We start from the raw sequence: 23,071 nt of genomic DNA, 5'->3' as shown, positions 1-23,071 counted from the left end.
ATAAATATATTAAAATAGTCCAATTAAATAATGAAAATGAATATTTTATGGTAATTCATATGTTTGATAAAAACTTAGGACTTTATTTAGTGTTCTGGAGTTCTTACCCAGGTTCTATTTTTTGTAAATTTTTCAAAAAGAGATAGCACTATTAAATGTTTTCTTTCCTGTTACTGATGCCCCAATAAAGTGATTGAAAGCAAGACTTAAAAGTCACCTGTGAAGAAATACAGGAGAAAGACGCCTTCAGGGTTGGCCATGCCCTCTTCTGGTGGGGAGGAGTGGGATTCAGTATCGTCAGCCTCTTACCATACGCAAGAGTAAATAAGCACAAGCAGGCTTGCAAACTGGCCCTAACCTTGGAAACTACCATACTGTGGCAAGCACCCACACCTTCTGCAGATCTGATTCAAGTACCAGCTCATTACATTGTCATCCTAACCCAGCCTTCACCACAATGGTAAACCAGGCTGGAGGAAGTGCAAGTAGGGGAAGGCTCTCTGGTGACTTTGATACTCCCGGGACCTAGCCCACAAAATAAGTACATCTTGCCTCACCTACCTTCTCACTCCTAAAACCCTGTAGGATGGAACACCTGAGAGCCCTTGGTTTCAAACTGACTCCAACCTCGTCTACTCTCAGAGCCCAGTGTTGTGGTTTTTGCCAGAAAGCTATCAAAGACAAACAAACAAAAAAAGTTATTTCTGGAAAAATGCAGAACCCCGTCCCCAGAACTAGAACCTTGTAAAGACCATTTTATACTACAGGGAGTTGACCAAGCTGGCATCTTTATGATCTGAGCACCCACTAAGTAGGAGTTGACGCTACAGGCACCCTAGTTTAGCCTGTCTGTCCTGTTCCAACCATCTGTGTTCACAGGATCAGTTCATAGATGAGATTGCCCAGCCAGCCTCCCACAGTCCGCAGAGAAAGACACACACACACACACACACACACACACACGAGTAGGAATTCAAATCATTCAAATCCACCCGGGAGAGGACATCAATAGGTATACTGAAGACATGTTCCACAGTATGTAATTTAAAAACACATAAAAATGCAGTGGAATGAGAAGACTGAAATTTTATACAGAATTAAAAAAAATAGTGACAATAATATAAAAGATTGTTCTGTTGGGAGAGGAAGGGAAGTACCCTAATTAGCACTTTCTACAATCTTTCCACACAAGAAGAAAAAGTGAGAAGTTTACAGACTCAAATCTCTGCATTCCTATGAGAAATTCCCACTGTTCCTCTGGCAGCCCTCCAAACAGGCTAGCAGATGGCACATAGTCAAACACAGTTATTCAAAATATGTTAATGAGGCTAACGTGGTGCTTGCATCACATAACCCCACCCTCCCTTTCTTTGTGTGATCTGAACCTGTGCAGGTTAAAACAGGCGTGCCAAACACTTGCTAAGTGAGATTACTGGCTGTTGGCTGAACAACTGCCAATTTAAAATAAGCATTTAGGGAGAATGGCTTCCCTGAAATGTATGTTGCATTTATAAACGAATACAGATTTTTCATTTTGCTCTTCAAGTCACTCCCACTCCCATATTCCTCTCACAGTGCAGAAACATAAGCACTAGCAACATGCATTCTGTGAGAACCATATTCAAAGTACCAAAACATTCCACTGTACTTGACAATTCTTCTAAAAATAATGTCTTGGTGAAATACTTCTTCCATGAAGGAAGAAATGAAAATTGTATTTATGTACTGTATAGAGGAATGAAATCAAGATTAGGATGCAGTGATTTCATCAGTTAATTTACCTATTCTATAATTATCTCTTATTTCCTGCATGGACATAATAAAAAGATCACAAAGCAACTCCCTGTTCATCTCTGGTTTGTACATACTTCAAAAATTCCAGTATTTTCCCCACAAAAATCAAACAACATTTAAATGTTTCATTCCTCTTTCTCCTTGCCTCCCCCAAAAAAGCATTAGCGTGTTTCTTCATCCACACAGACATTCCACACATAGTCTGAATTTTAGAACTCGGGCCATGATGCTAGCTTCCTTTTCGGAACAAAAAGCATTGGTTCCAAAAACATCTCAACACTTCCCAGTCCCTACATTTGTCTCCACATCACCAGGCCTTAGGAAGTGAACTGGAACCTCGTGTCTTCATCTTCAGAAGTTAAAGGAGAGCTGGAAAGAAGGTACAAATGGCATCATACACTTAACCACGGTGACTCATCCTCATATGCCCAACGCTAAACACCACTGAATCTAGAATCAGGAAGGAACCTTTCCTAGGGGCAGAAAGGGGTGTGGGATTTTCAATGTGCATCAAGTAGGATCATCTGTGTGGATCAAGTGAGCAAATCCCACATAATTGACTTCCTATTACTGGGACGGAGGAAGCACAGGTGAGGCAGATGCCCTCCTGAAAGATATCTGTGCTAGAGCTCCTTACAAAGCTGCTGAGGAGGCTGCGCGGGCTGGATGGAGAAGCAAGGGATTGGGCTGGCACAGCAACATACCCCCATCTGTAAACATTAAGACAGTCGAGGTGGTCCATTTTTATACTATGTGGAGTATTTTTTTCTTAATCACAATTAAGTCATGGTAGCTGGCAGTGGGGCTTATCTGGTAAGCTGGGTCCCAGTTCCAGTCCCATCTGCTCCACTTTTGATCCAGCTCCCTGTTGATGGGCTTGAAAACGCAGCTGAGGCTGCCATAAGTGCTTGGGCCAATGCATCAATAAGGGAGACCAGGATGAAGCTCCAGGCTCCTAGCTCTGGACCAGCTCATCTCCAACTGTTGCAACCATCTGGGGAGTGATGGAAGAGCTAATTCTGCCTTTCAAATAACTAGGTAAATCTTACCAAAAAATGCAGAGAGAAAGGCAAAAGAAATTAGGACAAATTTCTGATACTACTATTGTTCTAAGAGGCAGCTAGAAAGCTCTTGACATGTACAGGGGTATGAATTTTAGAATTTATAGCAATTCCCTGATGATGGACAAAGGAAGATGTGGCAAACTGCAAATAGCTCTAGGCTGGGAATCAAACTTACAGAAAGCCAATGGCTTTGGGCTCTTTACTAGTGAGGCCTTACTCCCCTAAGAGCCTCATTTTTCTCTTTAAGAACAGGAAAGTAATAAAACGTTTGTCCTTTCATTTTTTTCTTTTTTTTTTCTTTTAACTGCCCTGTATCTTCCTTGAGTCACTCTGTCTTTTAAATACATGCTTTAGAAACACATGACTTTAATACACAACGGAACCCTATGTGAAAATACATATGCACGGTTCTGATGCTAGAACTTATCTGAAGGATTAAAGATCTTTCACATCCACATTCCATTTCTCTGGTGAGAGCATGACTTTCTCAACATGTAGCTAATATTCCACTTGAGCAAACACCAAACAAAGCAAAGCAAAAACCCTACCACATTCACTATTATCCTTAGTATGCATACAACTCTCACAAAACATTTTTTATCTGTTTTAAAACTATTGGAAGAAATAGATAAAGAGGTATGAGTGCTGATTTTCATTCAACATAATCTACATTTTCTGTTTAAATATAAAAATGAGTCTAAATATTATAAGTCAATGGGAAATCTACATTAATGAAACACTTTCCTTTAGTAACTCATGTAAACAGCAATAAATCTGCTAACCTTTTATAACCCATTTTTCTATGTGCTAAACCTAAAGGAAACCATCAGAGAAAACATTCCCACTGAAAATTTATCGGCAGTATCTTTTTTATGTTGCACTGGGTGCCTACTTAATTTTGCACTTCTTGCTAAGAGCACCTGTGCTTGTTTTCAGTAAATACAAACATCCACCAGTATAATAAACAGAGGGGTTGAAACTGAAAAAGTAATTTGGAATATTATGAAGCTAGTAAGAAAAAAGATCTACCAAAACATGCCTTAAAAAATACAAACAAGCTGGAAAACAAGGTCACCTGAAATGAAGATAAGTCCTGAGTCCAGCCTGTAATTCTCAGTGCAGAATAGAAACCATGGTTTGAGGGGTGTCTTCATTCCTTGGCTGCCAGAATAAACGGCAGCTGGTCCTGGGTCTCCACCAGCACATAGCAACAGCCCTTCTCACTTCAGGAGCTAAATGATCTACTAACCAAACCTACCGGAGCTTTCAGTGCAAGCAGAGGGTGTGGTAGACACTCCATTTAATAACAATAATGATCCTCAACACTTACAAAGCAGATGTGAAGATTCTATAAGATCTCTGGGCAGATGGCAGGGGAATGCAACTCAGGGAACTCACTCTCCCAAGTACGTCAGTGCAGAAGGAAGCATGCAAGACGGATTGTTTAAAAAAAAAAAAAAGGAGGGAGGAAAGATGACCAAATTAATATAGTGCCATAGTAGTGAAAAGTCCTCAAATACAATATGAGTTTCTAGCATATATTTATGGAAAAATGAATATTTTTATGCACATGTGGTTAAGGAAAGATCAATGATTTAACAAAGGATGATGATATGCATTATTTACATTATTTTATAAATAACTCCCAAATTTTTCCCCTGCAGAAAATGCAATGTCATTTAAAAAAAGAAAAGGAAAGCTTTCTGCAAAAGTTCAGTAGACACATGGTTGGAAATAAAATCCATTATACCTCCACTGAGGATTATATAACCATTTCCACCTTGTCTACTTCTTAACCATTCTTTTAGATATAGTCTGTCTCTTGCTCTCTGATTTTCTTCTCTGATGTGGACTTGAAAATCAAAGTCTAGGTTAAAAGGTATAAATTTGGGGCCAAACACGGTAGCCAAGTTGCTAAAGTCCTTGCCTTGCATGTGCCAAGATCCCATAAGAGCACCGATTTGTATCCAGGTGGCCCCACTTTCTATTCAGCTCCCTGCTCGTGACCTGTGAAAGCAGCTGAGGACGGCCCAAAGCCTTGGAACCCTGTACCCACGTGGGAAACCTGAAAGAGGCTCCTGGCTCCTCACTTTGGATTGGCACAGCTCTGCCCGTTGTGGTACTTGGGGAGTGAACCATCGGATGGAAGATCTTCCTCTCTGTTTCTCCTCCTCTCTATATATCTGTCTTTCCAATAAAAATAAATCTTTTTTTTAAAGGCATAGATTCTAATATGGTTATTGAACACAAAAGTGCAAAATCACCAAGCTGAAATCAACCACATCTCAACCAATTAAAACAAGAAGTATGTTGCATAAAATAGAGCAAAAATACTTGAATTCTGAACCATTCCAGGAAATGCAAACTATGCTTTCTTTAATAACAAGCTCTTAGACTCCATAACCAGAATAACCAGTACTTCTGGAACACAGCTGAGCCTCCTTCATCTCTGCTGTTCAGCTATAAGCCATCCATACACTCTTGATTCAGGAATGCACATTCTTTCTTAAATCGATACTTAATACCTTCTGTGACTGAACAAAGTTTTTTTGAAATACTCCGTGATACTTAAGTATTTTCTCATATGCTAACCTTTCCAAAAATTCCCTTTCACATTTGTCATACTTTCTAGATGTCACCTTTGAAAGTTTAATCATAATCATTAATGGCAAAAAAAATCTATCTTTAAAATACAGATTTATTTATTTGAAAGGTGGAGTTACAGAGGGAGAGACAAAAGCAGTGAGAGAGAAGAGAAGAACAGAGGGAGGGAGAGAATCTTCCGCCCACTGGCTCACTCCCACATAGCTGCAAAATCTGGGGATGGGCCGGGCTGAAGCTAAGATCCTAGAACTCCATCCATCACCCACAGGGGCGATGGGTATCCAGAGCTAGAGTACGTGGGCATCTTCCACTATTTTCCCAGTCACATTAGTAAGGAGCTGGATAGGAAGTGGAACAACCAGGACTTGAACATATGTTCATATGAGATGCCACTGCCACGGGCAGTGGCTTAACCACTGTTTCACTATGCTAATCACCATACCTTCTGTTTTTTCTTTCTTTTTTTTTTAAAGGATCACAGCTATCGCCTTCATCTTGCAGAAGAGAGATTACAGTTACATTCTGAGTTTTAATTCTTCCTTTCTTTGCTAATTACATTCTCTGTATCTCCTTTCTCTATTTGAAAGGCAGAGTTAGAGACTGGTCAGATTTTTTCATCCACTGTTTCCCTCCACAAATAGTCATAAAAGCTGGGGCTATGGCTAAAACCTGGAGCTTAGAACTCCATTCTGTTGTCCCACACGGGCATGGCAGGATGATAAGAACTTGGACCATCTTCTGCTGCGTTCCTAGGCATAGCAGCAGGGAGCTGGGCTGGAAGTGGAGCAGCAAGGACTAGAACTGGTGATCACACAGGGATGCCTTTGTCACTAGTGGCAACTTAACGTGCTGTGCCACAATGCTGGAATCCCTCTGTATTTACTTCTATTCGATTTTCTCTCTTTCATCTCCCCTCCATGCATGCCAACACAGAACTTCCCCAACTGTGACCTAAGAAACATCTACATCAGAATCGGCCGAGGTTAAAGTTGGAAATGGAGTTGTCCCAACCTACCTACACTCACTAAAAATATCACATGTGGGAAAACATGAAAATGAAGAATCTTCATGTTACAAGTGAATCAGGTGACTGTTACACACTCAAGTTTGAGAACCACTACCCAAAACCCTTCCTTAAACAAGGAACACAGGCTCTAAGTAAGTGCCCTCAGATGATCTGAGAGGAAAACAACAGTAGCGCAGTCCCCTTCTTACCTTCCTTTTTATTCTTATTTGAAAGGCAATTACTGGGGGGTGGAGGGGAGAAAGAGAGAGAGAGAGAGAAAGGGAAAGAATTTTCCATTGTTGGTTCACTCTCCAAATGGCCACAATGGCTGGAGCTGAGCCAATCCTAAGCACCAAGCCAGGAGCCAGGAGCTTCTTCCAGGTCTCCCAGGTGGGTTCAGGATCCCAACAACATGAGCCTTCCTCCTCTGTTTTCCCAGGCCATAAGCAGGGAGCTGGATCAGAAGCAGAGCAGCAGGGCCACCAATCAGGACACCATGGGATGCTGTTGACACAGGCAGAAGCTCAGCCTACCACACCATAGCACCAGACCCTGCCTTCCTTTTAAACTACAGATATAAGAGGCAAGAAAGTGTGGCAAGTGGAGCCTAAACTGAATGTGAGACATCAGCACAAATGCAGACTCGTCAGCCCTGCTCTGTGGCTAATGCCAATTACAGTAGCCAGACCTGCAAGAGGACTTGATTACATGTAATTTATAAAAAGTAAACAAGTGGGGCAGCTTGTGAACAATGAATGGTGATATTCCAGCCAAGAGGTAATAAAAAGCATGAATAAATGACTCAGCACCCCCTCCCCCAGACAACAATAGGTTGTACTCCAACTAGAAGGGCAAGGGCAAACTGAGTGTTTTGGTAAGGATTTAAATGGCTGCAGCCTGTTGGAGAAAGACATTTCCCTATCACATAAACCCTTCCCGACCTCCAGCATCCCAAAGTGCAGCCTCCTCAGCATTAGCGACGTGAGAAGAAATCAACGCCTGGCTCTCGTCACATGATGCAATCCTATGTCCCAATTATGACTTCTACTGGAAATGATGGGAGTGGGGCTGGGGAAGAACGAAAGAATAAAGATGCAAGCATCAAGCTTTCAAAAAGATTGCTCCATGCAAAAGTTCTTCAACTTGGACGTGCTGACATTTAAGTCAGAAATATATGCTTGTGCCAACCTCTGCTGCTGGTAACTGGCATGGGAAGCACTTGGCAAGAGATATCCAGATGCTCCAGACATTGCTAAATGTCCCCCGGAAAGAGTCAAACTAGCTTCTACATCCTAGTAGAAATGGTGTCTCTACACATGAACCTCAGGAAGAAACATGCCTGTTAGTAAAAGCAGCTCATAGAACCTATCATTGACTTTGTTTTAAAAATAAGTTCTGTAGGTACATGCGTTTGTCCTAGCAACAGAGGCATTCCTGCACGTCAGAGTATCTAGGTTCCATTCTTGGCTCTGACTCACGATTCCAACTTCCGGTGAATGCAGACCCTGGGAGGTAGCAGTGACAGTACAAGAGAGCAGGTTCCTGTCACCTACGTGCTAGTCTTGGATCAGGTTCCTGGTTCCTGGCCCCACCCTGCCTGCTGAAGGTATCTGAGAGCCAAACAGTGAAAGCAAACACTTTCTTTCTTTCTCTCCTATGCAAATAACCAAACAAAATAATTTTTATTTAAATCATGATTGTTTAGTGCACTAAGCTGTTACAAAAGTGTAACAAAACAGTTAAGTAGTCTCCTTAACTTTCTTAGTCCTAATCAACTCACAGATGATCTCAACTTCATCCCCAAGGTTATCACTGAATAGAGTTGACACTTGCCTCAGACACAGAAGGCAGAGCCTGGGCTTGACGGCACTTTGAGGAGTACCCAAAGTGCCTCAGCAATAACTTTCTTTTAAAATCCCAATAAGCAGGCCTGGTGTGATAGTGTAGTGGTTAAAGTCCTCACCTTGCATTCACCTGGATGCCGTATGGGCACCGGTTCTAGTCCCAGCAGCCCCGCTTCTCATCCAGCTCCCTGCTTGTAGCCTGGGAAAGCAGTCGAGGACAGCCCAAAGCGTTGGGATCCTGCACCCGCCCGTGAGACCTGGAAGAGCTCCTGGCTCCTGGCTTTGGACTGTCTCAGCTCCAGCCATTGCAGCCGCTTGGGGAGTAAACCATCAGACGGATGATCTTCCTATCTCTCCTCCTCTCTGTATATCTGCCTTTCCAATAAAAATAAATAAATCTTTAAAAAATATCTCAATAAGCACATGACAAGAAGGCATATAATGACCAATCTAGGTTGTAATGTTTATATTAACATAGCTGCAGAACATAATTTTTAATTTTTTAAGAGAAGAAAGGAGTACACATGACAGCCAGAGTGCCTGGGGTTCACAGTCCCAATACTCACCTGTCTAGTCCTATCCTTTATCTAAGGGGACCTGGGTCATCAACCAAGCAGACAGAATCCAGTGTGACAGCTACTAATCTAGGGAAGCAGGGGCTCAGGGGAAACTGCCAGAGGGCCCCAGGGGGAGGGGGGCGAAGAGGTGGAGAAAGGATGAGAAAACCAAAGGCCAGAGTGGGAACCCCCAGGACCTTGTTGGATCATGAAGGCTCAGCAGGCCTGAGGTTGACAGTGTGCAGAGGGCAGCACCCAGTGTGGGCACCTGCAGCAGCGCCCCTCTCAGATAAGCTTGCAAGCTGAGGAAAGAGCCCAAGGCCTTCCTAAGAGCAGAGGGCCACAAAGCTGCTTCTGGCAGCAAAAGGGCAGGATCAGAATTGTCTTGGAAAGGCCTTTCTAGCTGCCTTGATGAAGACAGTGTTGAGGGGCATAGGCCTCAGGCAGAGACCCAAAGGGCTATTGGAGCAACCTCAAAGAAAGGCAAAATATCTCACACAGCAGAAGCCCTAACAAGTCAAGAGACACTGGTGAAGTAAAACTGACAAGGTCTGGTCTGTGGGCATGGAGAATGGGGGAGAGAAAAGAGCTGAAGAAAACCTCTGGCTTAAGCCACAGGCTGATAAGGGATGCTGGTGAGAGCGGGAACACCCAGAGCACCAGGTCTGCGGAAAGGAGGATCAGAGAGCTAAGGAAAAGGCAGGCTGACTTCCAGTAGCCAGGGGTCGCTCTGCAGTTACAGACCTAATCAGTTATAACCTGGAGGCACGTAATGGGGCATGAAGAGCCACACAGGGATCTGGCATTGTGGTGCAGTGGTTTATACTTGTAGTATCAGCATCCCATACTGAAGTCTTAGCTACTCTAGTTCCAGACACAGCTTCCTGCTGGTGCATCAGGGAAAGACAGGACTCCCCATGTATTCAGGCCCCTGTCACTCCTGTGGAAGAATGGGAAGGAGTTCCTGACACCTGGCTTGCACCCTGCCCAGACCTGGCTGTTGTAGCAATTTAGAGAGTAGACCAGCAGAGGGAAGAGCCCGTTCTCTATTTCTTTCACTGTCATTCTGCCTAGTAAAGAAATAAACTTTTTTTTTTAATCCATGGATCAGTTTTAAAGATCAGAAAATATGTCAGCCTATGATGTGTATGTTTCTAGAAGCCTCATGGAGACTGAGAGCCCAGAGCTTTTATCAAATTTTCACAGGAGTTCCTAACCTTACAACCAATGACAAAGCACTAACAGAGAGGGAAGGACAGCCCAACCAGGGCTAGCAGTGAAATCTTCAGGAACTCCAACACTAAGAAAATTAGAGCTTGGTGTGAAGAAGGGAGAGGAGAAACAACACTTTGAGAAGACAAATGGATCATCTCCATCAACATGTAACTCTACAGTCCCATGAAAAACGGGCACTAATACGTGTCTGTTAAACTTGACAGCAAGGAGGCCACTGAGGGAACCTTGCAAGAACAGTTTAGGCCAGGGATGGAAAAAGGAGGCTCCCGTGCTTCATTCCACTATGAAGTGAGTGCCAGGGACGGTGAGGAGCAGCCTGGCGTACCCAGCCAACCTCGTGAGTCTGACAGGAAACAAACAAAGCAAAATCATGTCTCACTCTAGTCCCAGCTTCGAAAACTGTGCCTACCTTTGAAGAAGTTCTGGCTAAGTAACACCGGCTGGCTTCACGGAGCCTTCACAGAGTCCCTCAACAAGCCTTTACGTACTCACTTCATGCACAGTGTGCAACTCACAACAGTGGGAGCACCCTACGCTCTCTAGCAGCACGTAAACTGCAAGGAGAAGGCGGTCTCCTTTTGGCTCTCTAAATTCTTCACGGTTCCTTCTCATGGCAGGCCGTACATCAGAGGCTGAAGGGACTGACCAGGCAGGTGAGGGATCTGACCCCGACAGAACAGCTGGCTAAGTTGCATGACCTCTGGACAAATCCATTAGTCACCCAGGGGCAAATTTTCATTCCCTGTCAAATGAGGTTGGATTTTCCTCCAGTAAAAGAGATGTGTGGAACTGGGAAAAAGATACTCCATGTACTTACTGTTTTTGTAATATAAGTCGTAGAATGCAAGACATGATTGAAAGCCAAAAAGATGATCTAGCAATACAGGAATGAGTTAGAAAAAGTAGAGAAATATTGGACAACACAGTTTATAATCTAGGTTCAAAATTCTAGAACTATTTGTTCATGCTGTTCAAGAGATTGTACAAGGTACCACATTGCACATTTTAAACAAAGAACAAATGCCATCTTTGTCCCCTGGCAAATAATATCCTATTACAAACACTAGAGAATGATAAACAAAAGCTGTAATTTTCTCTGTTAACAGATCACATGTATACACCTTTTACTGTGCATGCTGTGGGTCATTATGAAAACCACCTAAAAATACATTGGATTTACATTTCATTTTTAAAGCACCACACATTTGTAAATTTGACCCTCTCCTGATTTGATGTCATTAAAAAAAGAGAGAGAGAGAGAACAACGAATACTGTCCAAAAGCACCCGTTTAGTTGCATGCCCTTCTCTTTGGGGATGGATAAACCCAGTTAACACTGTTCATAAGGCTTTGATTTTATGAAATAGCATCACTAGAAACAACTACCTTCCTTACCAGCTCAGTATTTTCTTGTACCTTTTCTCAGTGCTCCAAATCTGCAGCCTGAGAGCATCAGGCAAAACCTGTCAACTCCAAATACTCCTACATAACTTTGGGGGTCAATTATAACTTTGCCAGAAGGCAGAGGGTTCAAATAATACCTCCCTACCTGAATGAGGTAATAATTCCTCATCAAGCTCTACACAACACCATTGGAATTCCAAACACCAAAGCAGCATTTTACCAAGTATTTCTTCGCAAAGGCAAGGATGAAAATGCCTCTCTCACCCCCAATGATCCCGGGGTCCGTCATCCCTCTAGCCAAGAAAGGCAATCATCTGGAAGAGGGACCCATGGGTGTGGGGTATGGATTGGGGCTGAGAAAACCCACCAGACACTTAGTTCTTTAGTCACGCCAGGGAGGAGTCCCGGCTAGTCAGAAAGTGGGCTGACCACATTTCCCAATAGAGTAGTAACTAAGAACTGGATTTGGGGAGAGGAAAACCATGTGTGTGCTGGGTGGATCATCATTATTCCTTCACAGCGATATAAATTCACACTGCTCCTCTTTCAGAGAAAAAGCAAAAGAATCGGTGTGTTTGGAGTCTGCAGAAACGCCCATGATACTGATGGTTAGGTTTCTCTAACGGAGGAACAAGTGAAAACCAGTAAGAAGAGCCAGGGTGAGCAGGCAACTAAGGGATAAAGAGTACTTTCGCCTTCCTCCTATTTAAAAAAGCTATTTTGCAAATAAAACTTTATAGCAACAGGCCAATGGGTGCATTGCATGTAACAATAAAAACCCAAACAAAAACTGGCTGCATTCTCTTGCCTGTTCCTAACACTGCTATGTGCTCATACCTTTCATAAAAACAAACTTGTAAATTATCACTTATCTGCTAGTTTCAGCCAAGTGAGAAGGCCTCAAAATGTTCACGGAAAAACGCACACCATCTTTTAATTCCTTTCTTCTTCCCAAGAGTTGTCTGAGGGACCCCTGTAAACAGCTTAGTACCTTTAGGCGACAACGACGAATTCAATGTGACCAAGCAACATGAAAGTAAGTCACACAAAACCTTGGTGCCATTTGACATTCTCTCCTCTCACTCCCACCCCACCCAGACCAGAGGATGACCTCCTCTCACTTTTTCCTTGAAATGTAAAATAGAATTGAGATGGTTTCTCTCAGTAGTCACAGTTCTTAAAGAACAGCCTTAAAGAAGAGCATAGGAAACTAGTTCAAGAAACTTTAAAGTATACAAGTCCAAGCAAAAGAAAATAAATAAGAAAGGGAAAGGAAAAACAATGAACAGGATAGTTAAAGTTTAGTATTTTTTCTTCTTAAAAAGAAAAAAGACCTAAGATTTTACAGTGAAAAGAAATATTGGACCCTGTGTCCTGAGTATATTGTTTTTAATTCATGGAACAATGTAGCCATTTGTTTTTTTCCTTTCAGGAGACTGTGTTTTTTCTTTTTTTTTTTTTTTTAACACATAACTTAGGGCAGTCCCTAGGCAAAATGCGAAATCAAAGTAAAAAACTGGGAGGAAAAAAACACCATCATATAAAACCTCTCGTTAAATTTGGCATTCTTTTAAGTACATAAAAAAGTAAACTTAATTTAGAAATATGATAAATAATTCTGAAAAACATGCAAAGAAGTAAGGAAAGAACAATGAGGTAAAAGAAAAAAAAACTTTAACTCACATTTACCCTCCTAAAAGCACCATTCCTTTCTATCATACGTCTTCATGTGCAATGTGTACATGCATGCAAACGCTCTGCAGAACAACCACATGGAAAATTTTTTGCTCCAGATAATACTGCAGGACAGGGCTTGGCAGCTACAAGTTGTAATCAGAATGCTTCAAGAGCTAATGTAACAGAGATAACACCCAAATATGCATCACAGTGCACACAGTCTTAACTCTTCTGGGCCAAAACTTGCTGGGGGGATGGGGGAGGGTGTGTGTGTGTGTGAAAAAGTGGTAGGTTAGATCTCCTAGGTGCCATTCAGCAATAAGAACTGGGAGCCTTTGACCTGTGAATAAGTGAATTGCCTAGAATACAAAAGATTCTTTGTTTCAGTTCAGGCGTTCTCCATTCTTGTATTAGTTAAGGTGCTCACACATAAAGCCTGGACGTTCCTCAGTTCTTAAAGGCCTCTTGCCAGCAAGTCTATAGGCTTGTACTGCCAGCTACAGGTACTAAGGATCCTGGAAACATCACGTTGGCAACTGAAGAGGCGACTTATTTAATATGTGTGCAAATCCATGGTACAGTGGGCACTTTTCCCTCTCCCAGAGTAATCCAAAGAAAAGAATGCTAACATTATTTGTGCTCAAGTCCAAAAAGGCAGGGTAAAAAGATCTGTGACTTGTTAAGTGTTCTGTTCTTGGTTGACAGACAAGAGATAAAAGGAGTCACAGAGATATTCTGACTTCAGTACAAGTTCAAATGGCACATTCAAGATACAGCTTTAACTTGGTGGAAATTAACCATATGCTAACGCAAGGAATGTGAAATGAGAGAAACTCTTCTTATCAACAGTCCCAAGGATGTGATATGATCCGATGGCATTATTCTCTTTCTTCCAGCGCTAGCTGGCACTTCCACAACTGGGCTAAGATGGCTTCCAACGTCCAAAATAAGACGCTAGCCCAGGGCGGCCCTGGCCTCCTGCTGGAACTCAGAAGCAAGGCAATCAAAGGCTCTTTTATTCTTCCTCCCACCAGAACATGCTCCCTCTCTGTTGCAAACGAAATGCTTGCCAGAATGAATTATTTAGCTCAAAACAGACATAAAGAAACCTTAAATAATGCATGCCCTTTTGAATTTTAATCAGTTCAGGTGACCAAACAAGTTGTTTTGTTTGTTTGCTTCTGGTTTGATGCAGAAAATGCATCTGCAGTTAGGAACCCATCCTCAGCAGTGGGTCATGGCACAACCCAAAACTTCTCAAGCTAGAAGTTACTGCTGACATCCAAACTCTAGGCTTCAAACTGGGGTGTTTTTTTCACTAGGAAGTCCTCCTCCTCCCTGTAAAGCTAGCCTTCCCATTTGCTAGTGTTATGGCTGCCAGCAGTTAACTCAGTTCTTCCAAGAACAGAGCCTGAAACACATTTTGGGAACTCCTTGCTGGCAGTCCTCCTCCGCTTCCATTCACAATCTCAACTCTTTAGGCAATTACAGTCTGTATCCCTCATCTGACAATTAATCATACATGGCCTTGTAACATATCTCTTGTAAAATTATTTAAATGTTTGTGCATTTACAGCTTGTCTTTACAAACAGGGCATGAGTCCTTCACTGTACTACATGCATGGCACGATACAAAAGCTCCCTCAATACACTGATTCAGTCAATGGATATTTCTTGAACTTCTACTGTGAACCAGGCACTGTCCTCTCTGGGGACTGTATCCTGCAACCAGCACAGGAGCACAGCAGCCAAAACCCTTGCCAGTGAGCATGCCTGTATTCTGTTAAGACAAACACTGGCCAAGCCCCAAAGAATTCTGCTTCATCAGTTCCCCACACATTCACTAAACTCTTCAAGATAAACAATAAGCTAAGATTTATTTCCCCAGAAGGAAGCCTACCAAAAAAGTTCCCCTTCCACCCTCTCGTACTCAAGGAAACTTTTGCAAAAGGGAACACTAAACTGCAGGATGATCCAGGCTCTTCCCTCTCTCCCATAAAGAAGGACTGGATCACAAGGGTCAAACCATCTCATGTGAGTGTGTGACAAAGCCAAGTTGAATGCAAGTCTTTACACTTAGCATGGGTTTCCTTCCAGCACTGGAAGCATCCGTACTTGTGTCAAAACATTTGGTGAAAATAAAATCCTGCAAAAGTTGTACTCCACCCCATCTACTATCACATTCTTTCTATTTCTGTAAGCAAATCAGGAATGTTGGCACATAATATTTTGAATCAAACACTTCTTACACTTCTCAATCTGCAATTTATGAAGACCTTATTCTATGTGGGTGCTGCTCTACTTATAATCCAACTCACTACTAACAGGGATGAAAGCAGCAAAGGATGCCCCAAAGCCTTGGCCTCCAGCACCCATGTTAGAGACCTAGAGGAAATTTCTGACTCCTGACTTCAGCCTGCACCCAGCTGTTGTGGCCAACTGCACAGTAAACCAGAGGAAGGAAAATCTATTTCTTCCTCTCTATCTGTAATTCTTTCAAAAAACAAATCTTAAAAAGAAAAAATTAACTCCAGAATATGGAATTGTACGCCCCACATTCCTGTCATTTTATATTTTGCATATTTCCTGACTTATTAAAGCAAAATACAATGAAAGGATAGTTCTTACCATATTACTGTATTGCTCTTTTTAAAAATAATTTTTTCCAAAAGCAGGAAAATTTTAAAACTACTCTCCCAGTTGATATGCCTTCCTAAGAGTAATTTTTCAATCCCAGTAGTCAACAATCAGATTTAGAGATTCAGCAAATTTTACATGAAGAATTCTGTACTTATCATTAAGCCTAAACACAGTGAAACAATTAACTATTATAAAATCTTAAAATAATTAGAATCTTAAAATCTTAAAATAATTAAAATATAATGTTAGTTGATGCTTTGCTAATAGTTAGTGTTCCTGCTACTTTTGAAAAGGCAAAAAGAAATCATCAGGAATTCCAATCAAATGTTTCCTTACACCAAGAGGGCAAGAAAATACTTCTGTCAACAGAATCATTAGGCTCATTTGGTCACCAAGTAAAAGATCAGAATCTGTGATTGCTTCTGACGAAAGGGACAGAAGGAGCTTCCAGACACCACTTTGCTGTGTGACACGCCAGCACAGGTTCTCAACTGTCCCTGAACCAAGGAGATGCTGGCCCACGCTCCATCATCCATGTCAGATGTCAGGTGCTCACCCAGCAGGAGGGGCTACTTCTGTTTCTAGGCACATTTCCAGAACCAGGGGTGTGTTCTCAAAGTCCAGACAAGAGCTGTCTTATTAATTGACAGCTGCAGAGCAGAGAGAGCCCAAGCTGAGCACAGATTACCCACCTAAGAACAGGCTGAGCCTTGCTCCCAGGCTGGTAGGCAGCTCCTCAGCCACTTGCTCTGTCCTCAGAAGCAGGTTTTCCTGCTGAGGTGTGCACCTGCCCAGTGCCAATAGCTTGGCCAGGGAAGATCCTGAACTTGGTGTCCAAGCTTGTGGCAGCCTGCAGGCAAGCACCTCCTGCAGAGTTATAGCTGTAGCCATATGGCTTCAAGCAATCCTTTGTTTAGAAACTTACATAGTAGTTCAAGGCATGTTGAAAATTCCACCATTAGTTCTCTACTTCTTAAAAATCTGAGCACTGCTGTTGAGTGCACAGTGCCGACAGTTTTATTTAACCCTAACAACAGTGATCAGTATACCGTGCCACTCCCAACCTCAACAAAGCATTTTTAAGAAAATTTTAGAGGAGCCAGCACTATGGTGTAATAGGCCATCTTCTGCTACTTTCCCAGGTACAGCAGCTGAGAGTTGAATCAAAAGCAGGGCAGTGCCTGGTACAACAGCCTAGTGGCTAAAGCCTCACCTTGACATGTGTCGGGATCCTATATGGGCACTGGTTCATGTCTTGGCTGCTCCATTTCCCATCCAGCTCCCTGCTTGTGGCCTGGGAAAGCAATGTAGCACAGCCCAAGCCCAAAGCCTTGGGACACTGCACCTATGTGGGAGACCTGGAAGAAGCTTCTAGCTCCTGGTTTTGGATCAGTTCAGCTCTGACAGTTGCAGATATTTGGGGAGTGAAACAGCAGATGGAAAACAGGACAAAAGATCTCTGTGCCTCCTTCTCTCTGTAGATCTGCATTTCCAATAAAATAAAGAAATCAGAAGTCAGAAAGAAAGAAAGAAAGAAACAAGCAAACAAACAAAGAAAACAAACAAAGAAAAAGAAAGAAAAGGGGAAAAAAAGGTAGAGTAGCCAGGACTTAAACTTGTACTCATACTGGATGCTGGCATTGCAGGCAATAGATTAACCCTAACCCACCAGGCTACCATGCCAGCCCCATATTTCTGTTTTAAGTAGACTTTAAAGACTTTATAAATAGAAATAAAAAATTCTCACTGGGACTAAGGTTGTGATACAGTGCGTTAAGCCGAGACCTTATATGAGCGCCAGTGCCATTACTGGCGGCTCCACTTCTCATCCAGATCCCTGCTAATGTGCCTGGGAAAACAATGGAAGAGGGCCCAAGTTCTTTTGAGCCTCTGTCACCCATATGGGAAATGGGAGACCTGGAAGAAGCTCCTGGATTCAGACCGGCTCAGCTCCAGCCATTGTGGCCATTTAGGGAATGAACCAGAGGATGGAAGATCTTTCTGTCTCTCCTTTTCTCTGTAAATATGCCTCTTCAATATACATAAATAAATCTTTAAATAAAAACATAAGAAAAATCTAGAGTATCTTCTCAGCACTCCAGTATTTGCTTTTATTTCATCTCTTTCCCTCTCTTTAGAAACCTCAGTTGGTCTGTCCTGGTAGTTAACTCACCAGTTGCACCTCTATGCAATCCCTGGCTCCAGCTCTCAATTCCATTTTCCTGCTCTTACAGACCCTAGAAAGCAAGGGTGATGACCCAAGTGACCAGGCTCCTACCACCAGTGTGAGACAACTGGATTGTGTTCTAGCTCAGGGCATTAGCCTGGGTGGCAAGAGCATGGAAGTAAACATGCATAGAAGGCCAGGGCTCACTTTTGATCATTCTCTCTCTCTCTCTGCCTCTCAAATATGTAAATAAATACATCTAAAAACTTAAGAAAATTCAAGAGGCTTGTACATGCATGAAAATAATGCTGCTGAAATTGACTAGGAAATGACCCAACTTATTGTGGATTTGTAAAAGGACTTGCAGAAGGCCATAATTTGAGATATCTTTAAAGCTAAAACTAAAATGATTTTTCATCTTCAAAGCCCTTCATACTACAATAATTAGTATTTGGACTATTCTATAAACACTGTAAACAGTGAGACAACTGACAAAACCCCATGGGTGAAATATTTCCCAACGGAATCAGGATGCTCTTAAATGCCAGAATTCTTATTTCATAATTATAGTTCTAAGCCTCCAAGATATCCTTTCACAGAAAATCCATTCATTAAAATCCATTATCAAGTAATATTTTGCCAACTGGGTAGCCAATAATGTTCCCTTTTATCCAGAAAATAGTCCACATGAAAACAAGCACAGAAAATCCATGCATACACCTGCATTTCCATGACCAAAACTTATTTAGCAGGAAGTATCCTAATTAGATATTAAAACCAAAAGATCATTAATCTGAGAAAATAAAAAAATATTCTAAGCAACTACTTCAACAGATAAACCAAGGAAACACTCCTGGTCCTCCTGGGCCGTCAATTCTGAGGCACCCTGCCTACAGTCTACTGTACTATCTGCATGCATGCTACTCATAAAAAAAAAATGCCAGGGCCAACATTATAGTATAGCAGATAAAGCTACCACCTGCAATGGCATCCCATATGGGTTCAAGTCCCAGTTGCTTCCTTCTGATCCAACACCCTGCTAATGTGCCTGGAAAGCAGTTGAAGAGGTCCCAAATCCTTGGGGCCCCACACCTACATAAGACACTCAGGTGAAACTCCTCCAGGCTCCTGGAGTCAGCCATGCCTAGCCCCAGCAGTTAAGACCATTTGTTGAGTGAACCTCAGCAAATGGAAGATTTTACACCTTCAAAAAAGAAAAAAAGGAAAGAAAAAAGAAAGGAAGAAACTAATTAACTGCTGGGCCTGGTACAATAACTCAATGGCTAACCACTTGTTCGCACCAGAATCTCATATGTGCCAGTTCATGTTCTGCTGCTCCACTTCCCATCCAGCTCCATGCTTACAGCCTATGAAAGCAGTAGAAGATGACCCAGCCTGGGACCCTGCACCTATGCAGGAGACCTCGGAGAATACAGAGGCTCCTGTGCTTAGACTGGCTCAGCTCTGTCCACTGCAGCCATCTGGGGAGTAAACCAGTGGATAGAAGATCTTTCTGTCTCTCCTCTGCTTTCTAAATACATGTTATAAAAAATTTTAAAAAGGAAACTAATGCTGCACCAGGAAATACTGCCCACTACTGAAAATAACACTTAGGGCTTGTCTCAAGCATCTGTAGGATTTCAGTCTACATAAGCTTATGTTTTAAAATATCCATAAAGGGGGGCCCAGCGCGGTAGCGCAAGTGGTTAAAGGTCCTCGCCTTGCACGCCCGGGATCCCATATGGGCGCCGGTTCTAATCCCGGCAGCCCCGCTTCCCTTCCAGCTCCCTGCCTGTGGCCTGGGAAGGCAGTCGAGGATGGCCCAAGGCTTTGGGACCCTGCACCCACGTGGGAGACCCAGAAGAGGCTCCTGGCTTCGGATCGGCATAGTATCGGCCCGTTGCGCTCACTTGGGGAGTGAATCATCGGACGGAAGATCTTCCTCTCTGTCTCTCCTCTCTGTATATCCGCCTTTCCAATGAAAAAATAATAAAAATAAATCTTTAAAAAAATAAATAAATAAAATATCCATAAAGGGGACAGCATTGTGGCACAAGTTAATTCAAAGCCTGCAACACTGGCATCTCATGGTTCCAGTCTTGGCTGCTCCACTTCCTATCCAGCTCCATGCTAATGTACCTGGAAAAGCAGCAAGAAATGGTTCAAGTGCTTGGGCCCTTACCACCCTGGGTAACCTGGATGAAGTTCTGGTTCTTGGCTTCAGTTTGGCCCAGATGTGGCATGTATTTGGGGAGTGAAGCAGGGGACAGAAGATGGATCTCTCTGTTTCTCTCTCCCTGCCGCCCTCCCATTGTCCCTCCAGGAACCCGCTCAAAGAAATAAATCTTTAAAAAAAAAGCTATAAAATATCTAAACCACTTATCTGGTCACTGTTAGCCAATGTTTTCACATAGTCTCATCTCATCACCCTACAGACTCATAAATCTGTTGGAAGGCAAAGACTAGCTTTGTGCAGCTGAGCCATGGCCTACCTGTTCCTTGCATTAACTAATACAGAGTCAGATACCAGATCCTGAATAGACTTTTAGAGATGACCAAGTCTAAGCTCCACATCTGAAGCCAGGAGCTTCCTCTGGGTCTCCCACGCGGGTGCAGGGTCCCAAGGCCTTGGGCTGGCCTCTGCTGCTGTCCCAGGCTACAAGCAGGGAGCTGGATGGAAAATCAGTCAGTTGGGACACGAATTGGCACCCATAGGGGATGCAGGAGCATGCAAGGCAAAGAATGAGCCACCGAGTCATTGCACTGGGCCCAATATGTAATTGTTTTGGTTGCTTTTCTTTCTGACAACTTTATATATATATATATATATATATACACATATATGTGTATGTATATAACATTTTTTAATTGAAAGGCAGATTTACAGAGAAGGAGAGACAAACATCTTTCATCCACCAGCTTACTCCACAAATGGACACAACAGCCAGATCCAAACAGGGAGCCAGGAGTGTCATCCCGGTCTCCTATGCAGGTACAGAATCCCAAAGTTTTGGCCATCCTCCACTGTTTCCCAGGCCATAAGCAGACAGCTGGATGGGAAATGGGTTGTCTGGGACATGAACCAGTGCTCACATGGGATCCTGCTGCTTGGAGGCTGAGGATAAGCCAATTGAGCCAACCTACTGGCCCCTTCCTGAGAACTCTTACCTATCACCGCAAGCTTAAGAGGCAGGGTTCTTTCCCACTGGGTTTTCTAGCACCAGGGTTGGTGCCTAGTACACCCTTGATGTCTATTTGAGTGAGTCATAAACTAACCATGCAAAAGAAAGCACTCAATCCTACAACCTCTGGCGAATTTAACTAATGCTTTACTCTTTAGTTCTCCCAAGAACTCAATTGTAGGTTCATGTTTTTCCTAAACTGCACCTTCTCAAGATAAATGCATCTATCCTCCTTTGGAACCTTCCCTTTGGAATTAAAAACTGAAGCAAAACAAAACAACCACCCTGCCCTTGCTTCTGCTAAATGTTTGGAATAAAATATGTACCTTTGCCAGGATATGAGTGATGGAGAGGCGGGGTTTCTGATTGGTGGTATCCAATCCTTCCACAACATCAGTTTTCCATAACAAATGGAAAGTAAACCAGAAACTCACTAGGGAGCTGTCAGTGAAGTTAAATATCACACTTCACTCTGTGCCATGCAAGTCAACAGTTGACTAACAGGATTAACTGGTGCTCAATACCAAACGTAGGTGTCCTTCTGCAAGAAGCAGGTTCCACTCAGACCAGTGGCGTTCGGGAGGTCAAGGAGTCCTCCTTTTATTTGGAAAACGCATCTTAGAGAAAGACATGGGCAGGGGTCGGTGACAAAAGAACCGAAGAGGAGACGGACTAAGACAGCAGAGTCCTGAAGAGGGCACGATTCCCACTCTAGCAAGGCTGCTTCTTTCAAGGAACATTGTTCCTAACAGCTAAGACGACGTCTGCATATTGTAGCAATCACAGAAATTCCATAAACCACTCTGGTGCCCTGGCAAAAGACCGCAGCATACAGAAACCCCTCTGGCTTCAGCTGCCCAACTCCCCACCCCTCCTGCGGGGCTTGACAGCGAGTCCCGAGTCCCACGCGCACAGACACCAGCCACCAGGCTCCCCCCAGCGCCCTCCTCTCGCAGGCAACCGCCAAAGCTCTCCAGCCAAACCTCAGTTGTCTCTCAATTCAAAAATGCGAACATGTGAACCCTGCTAGGCAAACGGCAGGGCGCGTTAAGAACTTTCCTTTCTTTGCCCTTTTTGCGCGCACTCGAGATGCTGGTATTTCCTATTAGTTTCTCAGGTCCGGCTAGAGGGTACAAGGAGCGACAGATGGACTACAGGGGAGCAGGCGGTGGTTTTCTTAGTACGCGAAATCTGGGGCCAGACTGGCAGCTATCAAAGCGAGGTGACGGCTTCCCTCCTTGAGGCACCCCACCCCTGTTTAAGGAATAAGGAAAACATGCAGTAGCGTTCAGCTGGAAGCCCAGGCCCTCCGATGGGGCGACGAGGCCCGAGAAACAGCGCGGTTGTAATCGGAAGCTGTGAAGTTCCTGGTCAAGTGGAGCCAGGGCGAGAGTGAACAGCACTGGAGTCCCGAGGCTGCCCGGGCAGCGGCCGGGGGAGAAGCCGAGAAGAGCGGCCCGAGGAGGGGTGTGGGCGCGGCGGCCGGGGTTCTTACTTACATAACGCTTCAACTTTTTCTCCGGCGGGGACTTGCGGAGCCATCCCGAGCAGACCACTTCGCCACCACTCATGGTGCGCGCCTATCAGGGCTCTGGACAGGATAGCCGGAGGGGCGGGTGGGCGCAGCCCGGGCCGTCGGGGCTGGCAAGGCTGGGCGGCGCGCTGGCGCGGTGAGGTCGAGCTTCTCCCGCGAAGGTCCCCGGGCGGGAGCGGAACGTGAGCCGGGGCTGCCGCGGGACCCAAGGCGCGCCGGCCTCCGTCTTCAGCGCGCCCACCTCGCCGTCCCGCCGGCCGCCGCTGAACCGAGCAGCGCTGGGGCTCCCCGGGACTCTGCCCCGACACGGAGCCCGAGCCTCGGTCCTCTGCGCTCCGCCCCCCGAGGGACCGGACCTCCGCC

At 43.8% G+C, this 23,071-nt stretch overlaps 1 protein-coding gene across 2 annotated transcripts in view; it reads right to left on the bottom strand.

The window, feature by feature from the left end:
• The window catches only part of GAB1 (GRB2 associated binding protein 1), a 131,760-nt gene extending 108,894 nt beyond the window's left edge, over positions 1-22,866 (bottom strand). Inside the window, exon 1 of one of the 2 annotated variants that reach the window (XM_040967517.1) lies at positions 22,674-22,866. In XM_040967517.1, coding sequence (XP_040823451.1) covers positions 22,674-22,745 — 72 coding nt within the window. In that variant the 5' untranslated portion in view covers positions 22,746-22,866. The remainder of the gene's footprint in view (positions 1-22,673) is intronic. The other variant, XM_040967518.1, reaches the window with a different exon arrangement.
• Positions 22,867-23,071: the final 205 nt, after the last annotated feature.

The sequence above is a fragment of the Ochotona curzoniae genome, unplaced genomic scaffold, assembly GCF_017591425.1.
Source record: "Ochotona curzoniae isolate NIBS_2020 unplaced genomic scaffold, NIBS_Ocur_1.0 scaffold_4506, whole genome shotgun sequence".
NCBI classification, from domain to species: domain Eukaryota; kingdom Metazoa; phylum Chordata; class Mammalia; order Lagomorpha; family Ochotonidae; genus Ochotona; species Ochotona curzoniae.
Note: the sequence above shows the minus strand (reverse complement) of the source record. Positions and strands in the feature narration are given on the sequence as shown.